Genomic DNA, 14,335 nt, shown 5'->3' with positions numbered 1-14,335 from the left:
TGTTGGCCAAAAGCTCCTCTACTTACAGACAAGGACAAGTTACCAGCTTTTTCTGTACTATGATAACTTCTATTATTTGAGTTTTTCATCTAACCTGAACAACAAATAACATTTCTAAATTACTTGACATTTATATGATGCTTTGCAATTCACAAGATTTTGAATGTATTATTTAATATGATCTTTATAAGAATGTTGTGAAATATTACCCTCCTGATTTAAAAAAATTAGGAAAACTGAAGCTCAGTATGGTTAACTAACTTTCTCAAGGTAAAACAGATAGATTAAGGACATTGTGAAGCAGGCTGAGGAAACTGCTGATTAAATTTTTAAGTGCAGTTTAGACCAGGAATATAACCAGGAATCAGGGAATAAGGATACCTAGGATTGGAAATGCCTACAGGAGGTTGTCTCATGCATCATGACTCCAAGGAGAATGCTATTTGGATATTTAAAGACACTGAGCTATGTGCTTTTGACTAGTTTCATAGTAAGCAGGTTCTTGCTGGTACCTAGTCCTTAAAAGTCTTTGATTCAAAAGAATCAAAATAACTTGCCACCTATATTAACCTGTAGAACATGTTGATTAGAGGTTGGATTTTAATGAAGAGGTACATGAAAAGACTTTAGAAGTGATTTGGAGTTATGGAACAAAGTGAGATTTATTGTTATTTTAAATAGGAATGTATCAACTATTATTCCCAGTTGTAGTAAGTATAGTTCACTATAAGACTTGAATCAGTAGCCTAAACATCTCCATATAACACTTTGCCCTATATTTCTAATTATTGTGGGCCTCATTGATAAACAGGACCTGACCTCTGGATCCAAGAAGGACAATAATTCTCTTCCTTCTTCAAGAAGAAAACTAGTAAGTCACCTTCCTTGCCCTTGGTCTTTTTTTCTTCTTGTGTATCAAGTTCCATTAATCACTCCATATATAACATGAGTTAAAGTCTTTTCATTATTTCTCCTGTTCCCCATAACACTTGTCTCCTCATCAATGTCCTTCATAAATTGTGATGCCTAGAATGGAACACAGTGTATCAGAAGTGGTACAGTCAGGGCCAAGGACAGTGGGACTACTATGTCCTTTTCCTTAGAAGCTATAGACTTCCTATAGTTAGTTCAAAATAGTAATACCACTACCAACTGATAGTGATTACTAAACTAACAGATTTTTTTTTCATATAGATTTGACCAACTATGCTTACTCAGTTTAAATAACTTCACTTTCATTTGGCATATATTTATTATATACCTGTATTGTGGAAATCACCAGACTAGATGCTAGCAGAGTCCTAAAATTTAAATAAATTCCATGTTATCTTCATGGAGATATAATTTAGAAGGGGATATGAGAAACATACAAATAACTATTATTGAACAATGTATGATAAGTTCATGCAAGGCAAAAATCAGATATTATTTGATGTCTCTTGGAAGAAATCATCACTGAATAGGTGTCAGGGGGATGGTCAGAGAAGATTTTCTGAAGGAAATTGTATTTCGGGTAGAATCTAAAGGAGAAGTAGGAATTAAAAATTTTTCAGATGAGGAAGGGGGCATTTCAGAATCTGGAAACAGATTGAGCAAATATGAAGATGACAAAATACAGGGCACATATGGGGAGGAGAATAATTTAACTTAGTTATATTAGTAATTAATAAAGTAAACTATGGAGTTGAAACGTTATAATTAAGATAAACTTGGGAAGGTTGGAGATGTCCTAAATGTAGATATATGAGTGTAAATATTTTATTGTTTTCCTTGGTCTAAGTTTCCATATCTATTAAATGAGGCCACTGTATTTGATGATTCTTTAAAGTACATTGTAGTTTCTTAGGTCTATGACTATGTGGAATTGTTTCTAGATAGAGATCAATGATCAAGAGTGTGATCTTAGGAATGAGAGCACTGTCATGTAACATTGGAAAAGGAAGTAGTTCAGCATAATTTTGTAGTTTTTTCCCTAGTTTTGGCCCTATGTTTATCATAGAAAAGGAGCCAAAAATTCAGTTGATCTGATTTCAGTTTTCTCATTTTCTTATTTTGCATTCATTTTAACATAGATTCCATGTATATAAAGATGTAAACAAAATATAAAATATCATCACATCATGTAATTGACATCATTATGCTGAAGTAAAAGATTTATAGTGGTCAAGGAGGAGGGAGACAATAATCCCATTGTATCTTCCCCTGATCAAATCATATTGAGAATACTGAGTTGAAATCTTGTTATTGTATTTTAAGAAGAAAATTAAATAGATTTAGTTATATCCATAAAAGGATGGCCGAAATGGTTAGAAGAATAGAAATCAGAGACTAATGGGATTAGTAGAAGGAATTGGTAATTGTTATTTTGATTAAAGAAGACATTGGTGTGGGATTATAGCTTCTTTAATATTTGAAGAGTTGTTATATAGATGAAGTAGTAGGCTTTTATGCTTAGCTATAGAAAACAAAGCTAGGAATAACAGATGGGAATTATGGAATTGCATTTCTACTCCTTGGAAAGACAAAATTGCTAATAGTGAGAATTGCCCAAAAGTAGAATGGCCTACCATAGTAGATTTTGAATTGGTCTTCAAGATGATGTTGGGTAGTCACTCAGACATATTATTAAAATGATTTCTGTTTAGAATAGAGGGAATAAAACTAATATCAAGAAATAAAAGGGCATGGTTGAGGGGGTAAGGAAGGAATTTTAGTAAAGGTAGATAGAATAAGACCTAAAAGATAAAGAAGAACAAGGGAGGAGCCCTTAGAAATATGGGCCAATTAAGAAGTAGGAGAGCAAAAGGAGAGGATAAGGGAAGATTTTTAAGAAGGAGTGCAAATTGAAGAGGTAACGGACAAAAGAAATTGGACATCTAAGGAGGGATTCAGAAAAAAGAAAGGAAGAGAAGGACAAAAAGTGAAGAAAAATAAAATGGAGAGAAATATGAAACTAGTAGGTATGACATTGAATATGAATGGGATAAATTTACCTCTAAAATGAAAATAGATAACAGAATGGATCAAAAACCAAAACCTGACAATATGTTGTTTACAAGAAAGATGCTTAAAGATGAGACTCATAGGGGAAATTCAATGGACCAGTGGATTGAGAGCCAGGCCTAGAAGACAGGAATTCCTGGGGTCAAATCTGGCCTCAGACACTACTTATATGTGTGACCTTGGGTAAGTTACTTAACCTATATTGTCCAGCCCTTGCCACTCTTCTGCTTAGGAACCAATACACAGGATTTTAAGACAGAAGGTAAGGGTTTAGAAAATAAAAATGAGAGACACATAGAATAAAAATAAAGATCTGGAGCAGAATACACTATGCAGCAGCTGATATAAAGAAAGCAGGGGTAGGAAGCATGATATCTGACAAAGTAAAAGATAAAATAGATGTAAACCAAAGGGATAAACAGGGAAACTATATTTTGTTATATATATATATATATATATATATATATACACACATATATATAACCATATATAATAAAACATTATCAATATTAAACCTATATGTAGCAAATGTTATAACATCCAAATATATTTAAAGGAAAAAATGAAAAATTGAGTTACAAGTGGAAATAGATAACAGAACAATAATAGTGGGGAACTTCAACCTTCCACTCTCATAACTAGATATATCTACTAATCTATTTAGCAATCTCTGAGTAAGTAAAAAGAGATAGTTTTCTTTATGAATCTTTTTTCTTGGCCAACATGACCAAACTGAGGCAAGTAGGATTTAAAGAATAGTCTAGGCTTCAAAGCAAGGAAGATCTGGGTTTAAATCCTGCATCTGACACATTTTGGTTGTATGAGTCAGGTCAAATCAATTAATCTATAATGATCTAGATCTCTAGATTGCAAAGAACATGGTGACATAATGATAGAGAGAATTTCTTTACTCTGGATTTCCAAAAAAAACTCTATAAATTTAATCTCTATTCCTATGTATCTCATTGTATCTTTCATTTTGAATATCTGTCTTGTTCTAGGTCAATGATCTTATCTAACACTTTTTCGACATGATTTCCATCCTTTTTCCCTTTCTATCATCCTTCCTTTATTATGAGATATAGAAGGTGCTTAATAGAAAAGAAGTTTGTCATATTGAGCTGTTTCCTTTTCCCAGCTCTCTAACTTTAACAATTCTCTATATCCTATTTATTTAGTGATGTGTCCAGTTTCTCTCTACTTCAGTATCTGTGTTTATTGTCTTAATTTCCAATGACTTATTTAGTTACCATTTCATTAACATACAGATATCTATCTATCATTTAACATTTCTGGAATTCTCCCTACAGGATGACATAAGAGAATGATGAATGAAAGGAGACTCATAGTGAAGAGACAATGGAAAGGACCAATAAGAGCAGCCCAGTAGGATTTATTCTGTTGGGTTTCTCTGACCAGCCCCAACTGGAAATGATTCTTCTTTATGTCATCTCCGTCTTTTACATCCTGACATTTGTGGGGAACACAACCATCATTCTGATATCTTACCTGGATCCTAAACTCCACACGCCCATGTATTTTTTCCTCTCCAATCTTTCCTTCCTGGATCTCTGCTTCACCACCAGCATTATTCCCCAAATGCTATGGAACTTTAGGGGTCCTGATAAGAACATCACTTACATTGGCTGTATGATTCAGTTTTTTGTGGCTCTGGGGTTGGGTTCTGCTGAGTGTGTTCTCCTGACTGTCATGGCTTATGATCGCTACATTGCCATCTGTCGGCCCCTTCACTATACTCTTATCATGCACCCAAGGCTACTTAAACAGTTGGCAGTTGTGATCTGGATCAGTGGCTTCCTAGAATCCTTGGTTCAGTCAATATTGACTTTTCAGTTGCCTTTCTGTAGTCACCACAAGGTGGATGATTTTATGTGTGAAGAGCCAGCCTTGATTAAAATTGCTGCTGTGGATACTACCTTCATAGAAACTGAGCTTTGCATAGCAAGTATCCTTTATGTTATGATGCCCCTAGGTCTCATCCTAGTCTCCTATGGATGCATAGCTAGGACCACATTAAAGATAAAGTCAACTGAAGGACGGCGGAAGGTATTTGGGACTTGTGGTTCCCATCTGATGGTAGTAACCTTATTCTTTGGAACAGTACTCATTGTCTATATACAGCCCAAAAATAAATATACTCAGAATCAGAGTAAATTCCTCACCCTCTTCTATACTGTGGTTACCCCTACCCTTAACCCCATGATATATACCTTAAGGAACAAAGATGTGAAGGGGGCATTGGGAAGATTGCTGGGTTGAAACCAAGGTTTGGGAGAATCATAGAATCAGTAAATCCTTGATTCTATGAACTAGAAGGAATATTAGCATATACACGCAATTTGCTTCTGAAACCAGCATTAAATGGCTTCAAACAGAGACAAGTCCTATTATTGGAGAAATTCCAGTCACAGTCAGGCAAATACTTTGTTCCACCTCAATTTATATTATAGAGAATAATTCTACCTATCTTATGAAAGAAAAGATGCCACTATATCTTCAATAGATGGAGTGCAGATTCTTAGAACAGGTTTATACAGAGAAGTAAATTAGGCCTTCTCTTTGGCAACAAAAAGTGATTTTTCCTCCTTTTATGGCTTTAGAGAGGTACTAATGAATAATTTGGAGGCAGGGAGGTTACAATTTAGTTCCTTTATTGACTAAATCTTGTACACAAAATTAATATTTTAACTTTAATGCCTTTTATTTTAATTCTGTATTTAGTTAAATGGATATTTATTATTTTTACTAAAGATAATTTTATTTGATGAAGGCAAGTCTAGCTAGTGGCTATAGGCAAGTCAATGGAATTTAAGGAAAGTGGACAATATTATATCTGGAAAGTGATTTAATATATGTATATTTTAGTTTACTCCCTTATCCAATAGAAATAATAATGTTTCAGATAAATATGGTAATTATTGGATGTATTGATTACTCATTCATTGATCAAGTTTTGTGCATCTGCCATGAAATTTTTTTAGATTTATAATTCCAACTACTTGGGAAATTCCCAGTGTGGAAATTCCCTCCAATCATAGTTTAGCAGCTTTTATATAACTTTTAGTCAGAAATCTGCCTGAGGACCAAGTGGTTGCCATTTCCCCATTTTTGCATGGCCAGTATATTTTAGAGTTCAGACTTGAACCTTAAATCAGGTTTTTCTGATTCCATAGACATTATAACTATATTACATTGGTATTCACACTTCTTCAGTACTCTTACCATAATTTGCTTCAATGATTGAAGTGCTCAGGGTGGAACAAAGAACTCCTCCCAAATTATCCATTTAAATAACACTCACAAACCAACAAAATCTTCATTTCCCATAAGCTGCACTCATTGGATTCAATTCCATTGTGCCTGTTGTATGCATTTTTCCTCTAACCCTCCTTTAAAGCTTTCTTTTTTGTGTTTTAAATGTAACTGATGATATGGAAATACAAAATGGAACTGTGGAAAAAGCAAGAAGCTTAAAACTCTTGGAATGTCAATCATTGGAGGAGGGGCGGAGGAGGAGAGCCTATGTTCCAATAGAATCTTGAAAGGAGCAGTGAGGAAAATCCAGCTGCTTGAACTTCACTTCCTTCTCTGGCTGTTGGATGAGAAGGTAGAAGACAAACTCTCTCTTTGGTTATTGTTTATCCATTAGACTGAGTGCTGAGAAGACTCTTGGGGTTAGCCCAGAAGAAACCTGTCAGCATTTGCTGTCAATATTTACCCTTAGGGAAAGATAATTTTGTTTCCTGAACTTGAATACATCTTGAAATCATCAAGCAACAGGGATAATTTAGAAATTTAGAGAGAGACCTACTTCCTTATCACCCCCTCCCATCTCCTTACCTCCTCTGCCCAAAAGAATAAAAGACCTCTTAGTTAAAAGATTTGATTGTGGGATTTAGTTATTAGGGCAAATTTTCAAGTTCACCTTTTCAGAGAAGAACATTTTAAGACAGTTGAAAGGGAACAGGAATTAGTTTAGGGGTAGAGCTCAAGATCCAGACTTTCCCCTAGCTGGCTTTCTGGTGTTATTGCTCTAACCCTTCCCTCTGTAAACCTTAAAATTTCCCAGACCCTACTTTATAAGATTGGATTAAGACCATTCCCCATTTGGGCAGTGAGACTCTACTTAAAGCAGGAATGTGAGAATTCTACTTTACCTACTTGGGTCTGCCCTAGGGGAAGATAAAGTTGTAAACTCTTTTCTGAACAATGAAAAATACTTAAACCCATACTTTTCTTAAGCTATGTACCTATAAAGGTCAAGCAACTTGTGAATTTACAAGGAACAAAGAACTGGAAAACTTACTCAGAGCTTTCCTGGTGTGAATTACTCAAAAATCCACACCTTCTTAGGTGTTGACTAAGAATGGGTGGTCCTTTAGAAACATCTACAGTGATTGGTAGATGTAAGGACTTAGGGGAGGTGACAGAGGAGATTTTGCCCTTAAAAATAAGAGCTCAGGGAAGAGCAAAAAAGTCATTCTGAAACATTCAGATTGGAGAGACTCATTCTGAGGAGACTGATTCTGAAACATTGAGATGGAGGAGGGAGCTGGTGAAAGCAGCTGAGATGCTGCTGGCCTGGTGTCATTAGAAATCCTTCTTAGACAGATCTTATGGTGAGTTATAAAAAACTGACTGATTTCTCTTTTAAGACTCAGGTCTAGGCCATATTGGCTTGAAGCCCTTCATACTTATTCCTTTCTTACTCTCTCTCTCTTTCTTTGATTACTCATTGTATTGTTAATTAAAATCTCTATAAAACCCAATTGACTTGGGTATTTGAAAAATTGGGAAGATTTCCCTGGCGACCACCTTATATTTGATTTTAAACCCAAGACACTGTAGTGAAACATAGTTCTGCGGTCAAACTTACTCACCCTCTCTTATATCTATCACAATTTATATCTTCCACTATTTTAACCACTATAGTTTAAGACCTCAACCATTTTGAATCTCATACCTCTTACCATAATTCTCCTAATAGAAGTATCTACTACATAAACTCTGAAGGCAAGAACTATCTTTATTTTTTTTTATTTGTATCTTCACTGTGCTTAGCACCATGCTTTGCAAATGATTTTTACTTAAATATTTAATAAATATTTATTGACTGGCATACAATACCATTTCTGACACATAAGCAACAATAGTGCTTTAAAAAGAATATAGTGATATTTCCAAGACAACTTAGAGGTTGGCATGAAAAGTCTATCTCAGATAGATGAGAGATAATCAAAAATTCAATAGACTCCCTTACAGGGCAGGCTATAGGGACAACTAACCATCAGAGACTTCTGGAATTTCAGCCCACTGATGGTAAGAGGATCCTCTTACCTGATCAGTAGATGTTTTCATTGGTTCCTTTGATGGCTCTGGGTGCAAGATTTTGTTGCATTGCACATAAGCAGATCCAGGTTATGATCCTGGGTCACTGCTCTGGGTCAAGGAAGAGTGCTAGCATACCAGAATTTGTTCTTGCATGTGAATAGGAATCCTTGTCATAGTACCAAGTGTATTGATTTAGAATCTTGAAACCTAGAGACTACATTTCCCACAATCCCCCTTTTCTTTTCCTGTTTGTGCATCCCCTTACATGGATTGAGGTTTTGAGTTTCCATTTCCACCCACATGGCCTCTCTGGCTTGTACCAGTATGAAGAAGGGAGCATTGTTTTTTTTTTGCCTTGCTCTGTTTTCTTTAATTGCTCTTTGCTCTTAGTGGATTTTAATAAATAGTATTAAAATAATAGTTGGAGTATTAAATATTAAGTTTAATCTTTACATTTTTGGTGACTCTAAGAAGGGGCTTTAGAACTCAGAGCTTTTTTTTTTTAAAGCCAGCAGTTTTGCCCCGCCTGCAGCCAAGCTCACTTTCCCCACTACCAGAATGCAGCTGCTTTCTGCAGCTGTTAGCAATCTGCATTAAAACACCAGCTTGCCCAAACCCTATGGTTTAAAACTGCTACTGGTTTGCAACCAAAAGCTGCTCTTCTGCTGGGAGTTTTCAAATCCCGGTTCCAGCCACCCAGCTGTGGCTCATTCTTCTAGCTCACCTTCTGAGCCTCAGATACCTGTGAGTATTTTCCACCCCTGCCTGTTGGTCCATCTCCTACTGGCCCAGCTACCTTAATTTGGGGGACTTGGTGGAGAAGCTTCTCCCCACCCATGGCCTGGAGAGCAGCCTGATCAGCCTGATTGGCCATTCCTGTCCATAGCTTGCCCAAATCCTGGCTAAATGGAAGGCTCACTCCTCCCCCCTGCCTTGAATTTCTACATCAGCCACGGCACCCAGGCCCACCCTGGTGCTGCTACTGCCTCCTGAGACTGCAGAAGTCTAGTTATGCCTGGCTTGGCCACTCCTGAAGCTTCCACACCACTAAGCTTTCTATTGCATCTGCTGACCTGCTCCTGTTCTAGTTGGTGAGTATAAGTTTCCCTTTTCCCCAGCCCAGTGCAGAAGGGAAGCTCCTTTTTCCCACTGGGCACCTGGTTGCCTATTAGCCACTACTAGGCTTTTTGCCTTGGCAGGGAGGATTCTGGCCCTCTTTCAACAACCCCATCCACCTTTTGCTTTACCAAAGCTGCCTTATTCTGTCTCTCTCAGACACTGCCTGATTTTGTAGTTCTATCCTCCATTTTTGGTTTCTACCAGTCCCTAACCACATCCCTTACCCTGAAACCCCACCCCTAACCATGCCCCTAACCCCTCCCAGTTGTAGTGCTGCCTCTTGGCCACTAGTGGTCAACATTGAGACTGAATTTTTTCCTACTTTCCCCCTCTATTTTCTTCTTCTTTTTTCCTCCTCTTTTATTTTCCCCCTTTTCTGCTTAGCTACAGTGGTTGTTTGCTGCCACTAGAGGGCAGCAATGAATAATTAAATAATTTTCCCTTTTTTAATGAATACAAATCCAATAAAATCATATAAAAATAATAAAACAAAATAAGCTAAATACCCTCATCTTATTCTACCTCACCCCTTATAATAATACTAATTTAAAAATAAATCAATAGAAAATATACATTATTTTTTTTAACAAAATGCTAAATAGCATAAATGCTACCATGCATGAAAGACTTCTGCTTTTTAGCCAATTAGAGTCATGTAAGATTCTGAATTCCCTCCTTCTCCTTGTACTCTTAGGAATTTTTATTTTTCTGATCTTCAATATTAAGACAAAAAATGCAACTATATGAGAGATTAAAGCAGAAATGTAGGCCGACAGGAAAATTCAATATGACAATTTCAAAGACTTACATGATCTAATGAAAAATACTGATCCCATCCAAAACAAGTCTGATTGTTGCAAGCCTTTTCCTGAACCACAAATAGAGGACAATCTCCAAAATGGAGATGAGACACCTCTCTTGCATACATCAGGTACAGGTCTTTCTCTCTCATAAACTGCAACACCTCTCTCATGCTCTACAATTCCTGGCTGATCTTATCTCCCCTGATCCTTCTTCTAATACCCCATTCTCTTCTGTCCCTTGACCCACCCCACGACCAGCCCTAGCCCTGAAGAAATCCCATTATGCTACAGTACCTTTTCCTACCCATGTTGCCTTGGTATCCCCACAGACAACTTCTAAGGAATCACAGCCATCAAATGACTCCTATAAATACCTTTTCCCCTTAAGGGAAGTGCCCCAAATAGGATGCAACGGGCATGTGGTAACCTGAAGACACCAAATACCTTTCACTCCTCAAGAAATTAGAGAACTGAAATATAATGTACCTCATTTTTTAATGCAAACCTATTGTGGTAACCAAGAAAATGGCTGATATTTTTTATCAATATGACCTGTCCTGCAAGGATGTTGAAAATTTGCTCAATGCTTTTCAAACATAACGTGAGAAAAATAAGATAATCTCTCATGTTAACAAGGTCCAGGGGCATGGTTCAGCACACTGGTCAGCTCAGGATCCTGGATATGATTATAATAGTTCTAAGGAGAGATTGCAATTAAATTGTTGTAGGGAGGCCATTATTATAGCTGTCAACTAGAAAAAACACAGAACTATTAAATAGTCAAAAATCACTCTTTAATCAAGGGAAAAGGGGTTAGCGCTACTAATACAACAACAGAGCTGCTTTCCAAGACTGCACAGAGTCAAGATGCCCTGCCCTGGGAGTGCCACCGACTCAGGATGGACTCCGAGGAACAAAAGAACTTGGGGAACCTATATACCACTCTAGGTGACCTGGGGGCTTTAGGTTTAGAGGGACAATTGATTGACTTTACAATGGTAAGAAAGGAAAATGAAGAGTTCCAGACAGGAATAATAATGAGGGGCTGGGGCCCTACAATGGACACAAAAGGGAAAGACTCAGCCTAGGGCTGGGTCACCTTGGTCATGGACCTTAGCCTAGGGGGAAGAAACCATTGGGACAAAAGGGATGTTCAATATCGGATGGGATTAGCTGTTCCCACCCAGACTACCAGGAAGCTCACTGTCTGGTGAAGAGGGACCTTCCCTCAGGGGGAAACCTCTCCTGTGACAAGGTCAAAACCTGGGGTTTCTACACTCAAACTAAATAAACTGGGGATCTCTATATTTCCATGTTGACACACCCCCCTTTTGGTCAAGACCAAACGTCGCTGACCAAACATGGACAAATGAGTAATGCTATATGGGATTGGACTCCATCCCCTACCGGTGGGAAAGTCTAGGGACACAGGTATTGGTGATTGGCATTTGGGGGCGTTCCCCAATGCCACGGCGCATTGACAATTGAGCCAGAAAGGCAGGCAGTCTGCCTTTGGCCAAAAACTTAACTAACAATCAAAACACTACCCCAATTCCCAAAGTCTTAAGTCTTTCACTTCTGATGGGTCCTGATGATGCCTTCAGCCTCCTCTCTCGCAGACTTCTGTCCTCTGGTAGGCTCCTCCTTTGGTATCAGTCAGCTTCCTTGCTGCTGCAAGAGAAAACTTAAGAGAAATCTATAAACACATTCTTTAACAGGACTTGATCTACTCTCTATATGCTTATTCACTATAAGGATTATCCACACTGCTAATCTTAAATCTGCAATCCCATCTCTTTATATTCTAGCAATATCTTTTCCACACAAATTATAAAATTAGATAATTTACATGCTTAATCAGAAAGATTGCCTTACTTTACCAAAATATAAAAATCCTACAAACTGTAGAAATATAAAAGCAGAAAAATTCTCACTATTAAAAATGCGGCTAATTTTTCCTTAATTTTAAAACCTTATACACTCAACTCATACACCCCCCTTTAGGGAGGTTGAGATTCTAGGGGTTTTGGAATTGATTTCATTCACCTTTAACTACTTAACAACCATAACCATGCTCCAGATTTAAAATAAATTTATCTTCTATTACTAACAATTATTTCTAGGCTCCATCGTTCTTCCTAACTTCTTCTGATACTACTTTTAGACAAACTAGCACTCTGGAATCTTTGCTGCAAATTCTCCAATGAACAGATGTTACTTTCAAACCTTAGTCAGGTAAAAATGTTCCCATTTAAAACTTTTCCTACTTCAACTAAGTTTAGGGAATAGCTCTGTCCTTTCTAGATTCTGTACTTTGCTCAGGGGAAATAAAATTCTCAAGGGAAATAAAATGGCCAGTTTTATGTATGCTACAGAAACATTTCTAATCAATGAAAATGATGAGAAACAATACTTATCTGGATCCAATATCTTGGGGCTCCTTCGGGTTTCTCGTAGGGCTGTCTTCTTCAAGAATCCTTCAGATTATAGGCTACAGGAAAATCTTGTCCAGGCTTTTGGCTCTTAAGAAATGTCTTGAAATAAAACTAATAGGTTTTAATCACTTCACCCACACTTCAGAATTGGGGTGGTAAAATACAAGACATTCCTAAAAAATTTTAGAATTTCCCAGGTGAGAAATTCCTTTATTAGTGGTCATGTGCCAATTATCATCAGAAATAATGCTCACAAAACCATTAGTTCTCTCCACTAAAAAAATAAAAATTAGTTATCAGTAATCACTGGTCTTTTAAAACAAAAATCTATCTATTGTAATGGTTGCACTCTAGTTTATAGTTTATGATCCTTTTACTTTTCAGAATCTAAAACCAGTAACATGTTTTTCCAAACACAAAATTTAGAATTACTAAGAAAGCTTAAAAATTACCTTTAACTCTGAATACCTCTACAATTCCTTTCTTTTCTTTCTTTTTTTTTTGGCTCTAATTTACTTTTGGCTCCAAGTTTCCCTTTCTCTTATCCTTGCCTCAAGCCACTTTGGCCTAAGGCTAAAGCCACTTCTAAAGAGGAAATTTGTTGGTCAGTTTAAAATGTTCAGGGTTTCCTTACCCTTTAAAGCAATACCTTTTCCCTAATATTTCTTGTCATTTACAACAATTCAATGACCAGTCAGGTCTGTAGTTGACCATCCTAAAATGAACTTTCTTTACTCCAGAACTCACACATACTTTGCTATTTGAAAATGATTAACAGCTTGAAAAAGTGAAATTATAGCACTCAAATAACCAAGTTAGTACCTAGAATAAAATACACCTTGTTACTAATATTAACTGCACTTGATACACAACATTTCACCCATTAACAAGACCAAAACTTTGGGAAGAAAAATTAGACCTTAAAGTTAAGAGTTTCTGGAGCTCCTTTTGCCTCCTGCTGGATCACCAGCTCTGGCCTCTCCTCTTCAGCTTTTGGGAGGAATCCATTAACACAATTTACAGACATTATTTGCTAACATTTAAATCACCAGCATTTGATTATTAGCGAATCCATTAGACATACAATACAAGCAAAAGCCCACAGAAAAAATTTGAGAAGAAATCCAGAACTTAAGTTCTTAAGCTTTTTTTTTTTCAAAACTTTGTAACCATTTAAACCTCAAGCCATTGTATCTCAATTCATGAAGAAACTTTCTCTCTTTTAATCAACTTAATGCAATTACTCAGACCCTCAATTGAGCACTCAGGCTCTCACACTCCAAACTCGAGTTTCCCATTCAAAGCTTTCAGCCAACCTTTCGTGCCTCTGACCAGCTCTCCTGGCCCTCACCTCTCTCTTATTCTTACCCTTCTCCTGGTCTATCAACTGTTCTGACCTGGTTTTTCTTCGGGTGCATTTCTCGAGCCTTTGGTTGAAGACTTCTCTTTAGTATTCAATTTCTCAACCTGCTTCACTTAAAACAGACTATAGAAACAATTATCTTTTCCTCATTAAGTGAAACCCCACCTTGGCCAGTTTACCTTCGGATTGACCTTTGTCACTGTTTGCCATTTATCCAATTACTTGCTTGCATCAGGTCCATACTTCGAATCCCTGTAACT

The 14,335-nt window shown here is 36.9% G+C and overlaps 1 protein-coding gene across 1 annotated transcript; it reads left to right on the top strand.

Moving 5' to 3' along the window:
• The first annotated feature begins 4,362 nt into the window (after nucleotides 1-4,362).
• Nucleotides 4,363-5,283, top strand: LOC100023079 (putative olfactory receptor 2B8). The gene has a single exon (XM_016429696.1). It carries the CDS (start codon nucleotides 4,363-4,365, stop codon nucleotides 5,281-5,283), a length of 921 nt encoding a protein of 306 aa, XP_016285182.1.
• The last annotated feature ends 9,052 nt before the right edge of the window (nucleotides 5,284-14,335 follow it).

This window comes from Monodelphis domestica, chromosome 2 (assembly GCF_027887165.1).
Source record: "Monodelphis domestica isolate mMonDom1 chromosome 2, mMonDom1.pri, whole genome shotgun sequence".
Lineage (NCBI taxonomy): Eukaryota > Metazoa > Chordata > Mammalia > Didelphimorphia > Didelphidae > Monodelphis > Monodelphis domestica.
Note: the sequence above shows the minus strand (reverse complement) of the source record. Positions and strands in the feature narration are given on the sequence as shown.

What these genes read in the sequence shown, in the direction of transcription:
- LOC100023079 (XM_016429696.1), top strand. Translation starts at nt 4,363, where the DNA reads ATGGAAAGGACCAATAAGAGCAGCCCAGTAGGATTTATTCTGTTGGGT.